Raw genomic sequence first — 9,962 nt, forward strand, 5'->3', positions numbered from 1 at the left:
GGTCCCCTATCATGGCTTTAGGAAGGTTCTGTTCGGATCTCGCCTGAGCTATGCTTTCAACGCTTCTAGCAGAAAAGGAAGAGTTTCTTGACGTCATAGACTTATAGAAAGTAGTACGAGATCGCTGGCGATCCAAACGTTATTTTTGGAACTAAAGCTACTTTATGAGCCAATCCACGGCTTGTTTCAACGAAGTGTACAATTGTTTTTATATCTATATACTTTTGATGATATTTACAGAGGCGTAGCCAGGGATTTTGATGCCCAGGGCGGTTGCGGCTGTTAAAGGGGTTAACCCCCAATTCACCCAATTTAAAACACCCAATTCGCATTTACCCAAGCCTCAATCAACCCAATTCCCAGTTCTCCTATTCCAATTAACCCAATATTGCATACCCAAAAAGACTCAAATAGAGTAGAATTTGATGGTTTTATTTATTTATTTTTTCATTCCATAAGGGATACACTTACTTGAAGTGTATAACCGCTCCTAAGAGGAAGAGACGTCCTCCTTACCAAACCAAACCTAACCTTACATAACATAACAGTAACGTTTTGGAAAAGGCATATTATTTGAGAAGACAATGAAGCTAAACATCAATATTTTGGAAAAGGCGTAACATTGTTAAATGATTAATAAAATGTTATTAACCTAACTTAACCAAACCAAACCTAACCTAACCTAACCTAACCTAACATAACATAACATAAAATAACAGTAATGTTTTGGAAAAGGCGAGATCCGAACAGAACCTTCCTAAAGCCATGATAGGGGACCGTCCCTAAATGTTTATGCGCCATTCCGTGTATGCTTTAATCCTGTTATACGTCATTCCGGTTGGGCGTTAATCCGGTTATACGTTATTCCGGTTATGCGTTAATCCGGTTATACGTTATTCCGGCTATACGTTATTCCGGCTATGCGTTATTCCGTGTATGCTTTAATCCTGTTATACGTTATTCCGGTTGGGCGTTAATCCGGTTATACGTTATTCCGGTTATGCGTTAATTCGGTTATACGTTATTCCGTTTATGCGTTATTCCGTTTATGCGTTAATCCGGTTATACGTTATTCCGGTTATACGTTAATCCGGTTATACGTTATTCAGTTTATGTGTTTTTCCGTTTATGCGTTAATCCGGTTATACGTTATTCCGTTTATGCGCTATTCCTTTTATGCGTTATTCCGTTTATGCGTTATTCCGTTTATGCGTTAATCCGTTTATGCGCTATTCCGTTTATGCGCTATTCCGTTTGTGCGTAAATCTGGTTATGCGCTATTCCGGTTATGCGTTAATCCGTTTATGCGTTAATCCGGTTATACGTTATTCCGGTTATGCGTTAATCCGGTTATACGTTGTTCCGCCTATGCGTTATTCCGTTTATGCGTTAATCCTGTTATACGTTATTCCGGTTATGCGTTAATCCGGTTATACGTTATTCCGTTTATGCGTTAATCCGTTTATGCGCTATTCCGTTTATGCCTTATTCCCATTATGCCTTATTCCGGTTTTTATGCGTTATTCCGATTATACGTTATTCCGTGTGTGCGTTATTCTCCCTTCCCCAGCCCCATTGAGTTGAGAAAATTACCACTAGAGCGGTCTTCCATGAGCTAGGATATAAAAACCAATTAACTATATCACACGCTTGTGACGCCATCCCGATGCAACCAAAGGAACTAAAAGAAAAGGCGGGAAGACCCAATTACTATATCACGCGCTTGTGGCGCCATCCCGGTGCAACCAAGGGAACTAAAAGAAAAGGCGGGAAGAGCCAATTAACTATATCACGCGCTTGTGGCGCCATCCCGGTGCAACCAAGGAAACTAAAAGAAAAGGCGGAAAGAGCCAATTAACTATATCACGCGCTTGTGGCGCCATCCCGGTGCAACCAACGGAACTAAAAGAAAAGGCGGGAAATTTGACTGATTTCAAGAATACATGTATTTATACATTTCTTATCTAGGCTTCGAGATGGCGACACCATCGCGTGATAAACTTGGAAGCTGTCGTCCGTCCCAATGTTTTCAAAAGTGTCCCACGTACCCCAATAGGCAGGTTAACGCAAAGGCTACTCTAGTGGTAATTTTCTCAACTCAATGAGCACTGCCGGCTCGGGGGAGTGGAGAACGGAGAAGGGGGAACAAGAAATCTTTAATCTTTAAGAAATTCTTAAAATCTTTAAGAAACACTTTTTCTTTTTTGACCACACAGATTTTGGTCAAAAATGAAAGTTTTAAAAGTGAATTTTTTCAACAATATTTTTAATTTTTAGTTCCAATTTCCATTTAGCAAATTTGTCAAGAAAGTCCATAGTCGGGATGTGTCAACTATGAAAATTAAAAGTATATTAAACTGAAGCTATATTTAATAAAAGGTACACTTTATTTACAGACCGTTTAAAAGATTTAAAAACATAAATACATTGATGTAAAACCATTCTAAAGAGTTATATTTACAAAACTAAACGAGTTCTTCCGAATGTAGTTATGTCATGGCTCTCTCGCTTGAAATTTGGCCTCTGAACTTTAATAGTATTTAATCTTATCCGCGATTATTTATGATGGGAAGGTTCCTCTTCGTATTGTTCGACTTGGTGTCCTTGAGATTCGTGTCCGTGATGTACTTCTTGGTGACCTTGAGATTCGTGTCCGTGATGTACTTCTTGATGTACCGGGATATGTTTGTAACTCTCGACTGGTTTATAGTAAACATAGAATGGTGGAGTTTCGGCTTTGACATTAACGTCAGCGGGATCTTGATTGGCCGTTCCTGGTTCGTTTGTATGGATGTTAGCTCTGAATCCGAATTTATCGGCGACGTAAATGACTTTGCGATAAACTCCCAATTTATCCGTGTATCCGTAACTTCCGGTCACTCCGCCGTGTCCATTTCCGTTTTCCTCTCGGTGTTGCGTGTTTCCTTTTCCATCGTGAATTTTGTAGCCGAATTCGTAAGGTTGCGGAGCGTGGACTTCCTTAATCATCAAATCAAGACAGAGAAAGGGTTAGAACCAACTCATCAGTACAGCTATAACGGCGGCCTAATTTCCTTAGAAAGATAAACCACGGACCTTGCAATACTAAAGAGGACCGGAAAATAACAAATTTCTCGCAACCAAATTACCATATGCAGTGCAGAGCTTAGGGAATACCTTTGTTTCAATTATAAAGACGGCAAAGATTGAACTTACAACATGATGTTCTTGGATATGATGTTCAGCTGGTTCCTGTTGGTGGTGAGATTCCTCGTAGTACGTTTCACCTTCTCCGGCCAGAACAGTCACCAAAAGGCAACCGCAAGCGATCAAAACCTACAAGACAAACAAAGGTCAATCACTCAAACTGTCCAAAGAAGACTAGTCAATAAGGAAAGATGAAGATTAAAATTTGGTTTCGAATCATCGCGTCTCAATATAAATATTTTCATGGCCAATGGCGATTTTGTGGCATTATGAATTAAGGACGTAAATTTTGGGGTGGTCCCAAGTTCCTTGAACCTGATGGAAATTTCGGTGGATTTCTTTGGACACTTTAGAATTTGTTTAATTATAATTATGAGATACAACAGGAAAAAAATTCATATATTAAAATTTCCAAGGATCTTTATTATTATTGGTAACTGAATTTTCGCGTCGTTTTTTGGCTCAGTTTTTCCTTCGACTTTGGGATAATTTTGTAAACGGAAAAATCAAAATAAATATATTTAATTTTTGGGTTTTCTGTAATGAAATTTCCAAATTTTCTGCACTATTTTTGGACTTATTTAGAACCAAAGCGAAGAAAATTGTATTGGAATAGAAGGTAAGACTGTGACTCAAGGTAGGTAGTTCAAATCCACTCTGTTATGGGGTCTTAAGTAATTTTCCTCTCAAGGTTTCGTAAAGTTAACTGGTAAAGGGAACTTATCCGTGTCAAATAATTCTTGACGCCCCTTACGATGACGTCGCAACAGAGACAATACTAAATGCTAACCAATTAGAGACAGCGGAAAGGAATGCAAGAACCATAAAGCCCCGTTACATCAGTGAGAAATCAGAACTTTCTATTCTAATTCTTCAGTTTCTCTGAGAAAACCGTGCTGGTATACATAGTTTTCAGACTAGAATTCATATCAATGCAAGGCTTCAGGTGTTACACAAGGAGTCCAGACTCCGTGGTGAAGTCAAATACAAGACCTCCTTATGTAAATGAGTATGAATCCTCATAGTTTGAAAACTATGTATAAAGTTTCAAGAGCTTTAAATAATTAAGCATCACGTGGTCCAATTTTATTTTAAAAAAATACAATACGTATCAATAAAATTGGATCAAATCGGTTGATTTATATTTCAACCTAAGCTCTGGGGACCAACTGAATGAATCTCGAGACTATTTCCCTTCATAGCTAATCATAGCGCGCTGGTTAAAGCGAAGGTAATCATCTTACCTGTTTCAGCATTGTTTATTTAGGAGGTGGTTGCTCGGGAGACCACTTAGAATATCCAAATGAAGTTGACTAAAACTTATCCTTAATCGCATTTCTCTTTTATAGTCGATGCTAAAAAGATTCTTAATCGTTGTCCGAGGGGGCTAACAAGTACAAGTAGGTCATCTCCCCTCAAACTAAATCCCCTCCCCAATAATTCCAAAAATAATTCAATCCCGAATGCTCTAAGCTAAATTTTTACCTCATAAACCAACCACCACTTTCTCTTTTCGCTCGATACACTTTTTTTTATTTTTTGCTCGCGCAATTTTCAAGTATAAAATTATAAATTATATATCCTGCTCTGCCAACGTTACCTGACACTATTATTAAGCCTACGAAAACCTCCCCTTTCCTTTACAACTATTAGTAAATTAACTTTGAAAGTAATTCCATGACCGTGTAAAATATGAAAATTTTAATGATTCACAATTAAATTTGAAACGGCATGTTCGTTTGATTCAAGAGATACACGCCCATCTTTAATTCTATCTTCATAACCCTGCGTAATTATTATCATTCTATGGGGAAATTAGGTATTTCAAAGTCTGTAATTTTATATTGCAATTTCAATGGCATGACGAATTGAATTATCGATGATTGAACATCGATCGAGATGGAATCGATTGACACAAACGACCAAAATATTTCATTTTCTTTGTTTTAATTCGACATCGACATTGTATAAAGTTCTTTGTAAAATATTTCAATACGGAAATAAATAAATAAATTTATATTATACGTTTTTAAACTTTGGTATTTAAATGGATTAGGTTGTAATTAATAGGTTTTATTGTTATTTTATATTTCGAGCCCTAAAGTAACGTATTTCACTGAAAAATTCTAAAATTAGACTTCCTTCCCGGTATTCCGTTTAATAATATAAAAATTTGACGTCATTCTTTGGGGCATTTTTCGGCGTCAAATTACAAATTATTAATTCTTTACCGTCCTAGATTTTTTTATTTCGTAATGTAACTTTTATAACAGTAATCTGTTTTTAAGATAATAGCCGATAATATATCGTATTCCAGACGAAGGCGACATTTTCGCCAACGGCCAGACAAATGTCTTTTTCGATAGCTTTCCCCGTGATCCCCTAAGTGTACGTAAATAAAATTCCGCGTATTAGTTAAGTGTTTTTGGGGGAAGGGAGGGCGTGTTAGTGTCGTGTGTGCTAATGTAGTGTAGTATTCACGTGTTCAAACTCGATAATATTCGAGACGGGCGAACGGTTGTGGTACATAATTTTCTTACAACACCTAGATTAAAAGGTCTTTCCGTCTATCCAAACTTCACACACAAACTACAATCATACCGTAAGTTCATGTTCCATAAGTTTGTCATTGGTTACAAACTGGAGCTTGTCATGAAGTGAGGGAGGTCGGTCATAGATTCAGGGTAAAGCGACGCCTGGTGAGACTCTGTCAAAGGCTTAGTAATGCAGACTAAATAGGAAGATGGAAGTCCTGCAAAATTAACCACCGAGTGTAGTACTTCAATTCTCGCTTCCGTCGTTCTCGAACTAGCTCGAGGTGTAAGTTTCTAGCATTCCGAAGTATAAGCAGTGTCATACTTATGTAATATATCTTATAAACTTATGATTATACACACTGGTGCTCTGATTCTTTAAGAGATACAACAAAGTTCTTTTGTAGCCCTATTTCTCAAACTTTTTCAACTATACTAAATACTGGGGTTATTTTTTTATATAAAACAATCCGAATTTGACCTCTTGATGGTTCCCTGCTTTAATTCAAACCCCCTACTTAATCAACATAAACCTAAAATTAGAATAAGGAAATCGAATTTAAATCAAATTTGCTTAAAACTTCTTGTAAATTCTTTCCGATTTTTATTACCTACTACCGAAAAATTCAGGATACAAGTTTGTATACCTGATCGTTAAATTTGTTAAACCCTCTTCTTATCAGATAAAAAAAATCAAATTCCTTTTTTTGGTAGAAACCTCCAAAAATACACCTTTTACTTAAGAAAAAAGAAAAAAAAATATTATCTTTTCATCCTGTTACAAATTATTAATCTTATTTTCATTTTATTAAACAAATATAAAATATATAAAAACACTGATTTGAAGGAAGCGGCAACTTTTTCCTCGTAAAAAACGTTCGTTTAGCGGTAACAATGGAAAGGCTTTCAATTTTGATCAAGTCAAAGTCGTACTAAGTGCGAAAGTTCTTATAAATGATTTAATAATATTAAACAGGGTGTTTCTGATAAGTCTGCATGCATTAATTAAGGGGGATGTTCTTTGGGTGCACGATTTTGAGTAGAAAATGTAACTTCTATCTCCATTTTTGCCCCAAGGGACACTGTTTTCGAGTTAAGTTTGGATGGAGTATTTTACGGATGACCCCTTAAATTTAATTAAGAAACTGATTAAGACGATTTCTAATTTAATTAAGGGGTTATCTCTAAAACTGAATCAAATCATATCCCGAAAATCGTGGCCCGGACGGCAAAATGGAGATAGAAGTTACATTTTCGACTCAAAATCGTGCACCCAAAGAAAATCTCTTATTAAAAACACCCTGTATAGCCTCCATATAGGGGTAGCTTCAACGGTGCTCTAATCTTAATTTGAATACAGTTATAATTAATTTATTGCCCGGGGCCATCAATAAAGACATATAGAATTAGCCTTATTCCTGATCAGCGCCACCTACCCATAGCGGCGACTTTGAGAACTACAGTAAGCGGCAAGCCAATCAGATATCGCTAAAATCTGGTGACGTCATTTTTGGTAAGACCCGACAGTGCCAGTCAGTGACGTCACCAGATTTTAGCGACATCTGATTGGCTTGCCGATTACAGTAGTTCTCAAAGTCGCCGCTATGGGTAGGTGGCGCTGATCAGGAATAAGGCTAATTGCGTGGGAATTATTTAAATGAAGCTTAATGTTAGTTTTAAATAGGGTTTAGATTTTTAATTGAAATGCGCGTGGGTTTTTTTCTCTCTCGAAATAAACTGAAATTTCCGTTTAGCTCGAGGTTGTAAAGAGTTTTTAAACTAATTTACGTGATTTGAAGTTTAAAATTTAATAATAACGGGAGTCTAATAAACTTTTTTAAAATTTAATAATAACGGGAGTCTAACAAACTTTTGATAATAAGCAAAAAAAAAAAAAAAGAAACATTCGTTTAAATTTAGGCTTATTTATTGTTTATGTTAATTTTTGTATTGAGATTGCGTCTTATTATTTTTATAGAGCGCTTCAGACTTTAAATTAAGGAAAAAATTTGCATTTTTCGTGTTTTTGACAATGATAGTAATTTGCATATTTTGTTTCCCATTACAAGTTTTCACTTCTGAAATTCCGTGGGAAATGGAGGTAACTAACCTCGATGTATTCTTTGAAGTAATAAAGATTACGTAGACGCTAAAAGCTAAGCCTAACTCGGGCCTTACTTTCACCTAATTTCAAGTTTGAATTTGTTTTTGAATGAAATTAACGCGGTATTTCTATTTTGGTCTACTGAGACCTAAGCCTAACTTGGACCTTATTCTCTAGGTCTACTTATTTTCAGGGTGCTCACCGTGCTCTAGTTAGTTGAGTTTGATTTTGCGGTCAAAAGGCACGGTATTGGATGAGCTACGCCTAATTCGGGCCTAACTTAGTTATTTCTAAAAGAATAGCCTTACATCTCAGTTTGTGAGGGTGTAGGTGCCAGGGTGATTGAGGCGTCAAGTTTGATTTTGAGGTCAAAAGGGCGCGGTTCTCCGAATGTGGCGAGAAAATGACCCTTATCTTTACACGGACCATCACTCCCGTAAAGAATGCTTGGTCCAAGGTCCAAAATTCGCCAAAAGAACTACTAGCCATTGCTAGAAAAACTTTTGTTTAGGATTTACTCTCGGGGACTTCTTCTCGCATTCCAAGAAAAACTGACCATTCGGACCAGCGCCTTTTAGGGCCAAGTTCGTTCTCTAGATCATCTCCCACGGGTACACCCTAATTTGCTACGAGTTTGACCCTTCTTATACACAGAGGCAGAGGGAAAGGTTAAAAATAAAGCTAGTGGTCATTTGGGTTTAGTGTTGCATATTCCGGCTGAAACGGACTTGGATAATGTTAGTAGGGGGTCACAGAATTCCGTTGGTCATTAGGAGAAGAAAAAGATATTATTCCGTTCACGGAGCCTATTTAAATTGAGACTAAAATGTCATTTAGGCTTAAGCGAAGCCAAGGCCTATTATTCCATTATTTATTTAGAACGAAGTGTTACTATACTTAAACATGACCTAAAAAAAGGCCTACGGTTAGTTTCATCTTTAGAATGGGGCTTTTAACGCTGTATTTATGCTTACAAATGGTCTATTCTCAGACTGGGATTGAAATTGCGAAGATTAACTTCCTGGTTGGTTTATTTTAGCGCGTTTAAAAGTATAACTTTCGAAGGATTTTTCATTTATAAAAACTTGATGTAAAGGTAGATTACGCGGTAATAATTACCGTTATTACCATCCCTGCATAACATACACAAGTTGTTTGGAAAGGTGTCAAGTGATTACGTTGAAAAGAATAGGGAATTTAAATCTTAATGAGGAACAGAGGAAGGTGACAAGTTACGAGGTCGACGTGCACACATTTAACCATAGTCCACTTTGTGGTCTAATTAGCATAAATACAATGGTGTAAATTTATTCGGCATTCCCGTCGAGATACGATCGCTTTAACGCATCGTTGCTTAGAGATTCGACTTTCTTTCATTGAGAGTGGTATTTATAACTTTCTCGCTTAATTTATGGTTCAAATTAGTGGTGGTGGTCCAATTTATGTGGATTTTTTGAATAAAGGCGGAAAAAGGTGCTAGCTTTGACCATTTTAAAGCCCTCTAGTGAAACGTAACGCCTGGATAGCTTTTCATCGCCGTGAAATCGACAATTTTAGAAACTTTAATTAATGGAGAAAACCAATTAATACGTCCCTAAGTAGACCATATATAACATTTGTTAGATTTGACTGGTTATGGGAAGAGCACTGGCCCCACTTTTCACCAATACTTCGAGTCACATCCAGTAATAAGATTTTGTTGAGGAAAGTATATACTGGTTTGGTCCCTTACATTCCAAAAAGGGTGTTATTCCCTTTACAAAGCTATTTAGACCAAAGTTCATTGAATTCCCGTTAAATGTCTTCCAATTCAAACAGAAATCTACTCAAATATCTAATAACAAGGTTTTCATATCATATATTTCACTTTGTTTCTCATATTTTCATAGATTTTAAGCCTAACAGATAATAAATATCGTGTTTTCATCATTATATTTTAATATATTCCATTCCTAATTATATGTTTTGTCCCAGTAATTAATAAAATATTTCTAAGCCTTTGCGAAAACAAATACCACGTAAAATTAAATTAGGCCTGTTTGAACTTTGAACTCCCTCATCCCTGGTTTGAACGGATACATGTAGGAATATCGCACCATTGACAGCCGTGAGACCATCGTGAGCGACGTTAGGCCTAT

General features: G+C 36.6%; 1 protein-coding gene across 1 annotated transcript; it reads right to left on the reverse strand.

Moving 5' to 3' along the window:
* Positions 1-2,234: 2,234 nt before the first annotated feature.
* On the reverse strand, positions 2,235-4,501 carry LOC149673617 (uncharacterized). Its single transcript, XM_089839968.1, has 3 exons — positions 4,431-4,501; positions 3,196-3,315; positions 2,235-2,979 (listed from the first exon to the last, which is right to left on the reverse strand). Exons 1-3 carry the CDS (start codon positions 4,440-4,442, stop codon positions 2,557-2,559), a joined length of 555 nt encoding a protein of 184 aa, XP_089696094.1. The 5' UTR covers positions 4,443-4,501; the 3' UTR covers positions 2,235-2,556.
* Between the last annotated feature and the right edge of the window lie 5,461 nt (positions 4,502-9,962).

Source organism: Phalangium opilio, unplaced genomic scaffold, assembly GCF_054372755.1.
Source record: "Phalangium opilio isolate 3A_F unplaced genomic scaffold, DU_Popi_V2 ptg000048l_1, whole genome shotgun sequence".
Taxonomy (NCBI): Eukaryota; Metazoa; Arthropoda; class Arachnida; order Opiliones; family Phalangiidae; genus Phalangium; species Phalangium opilio.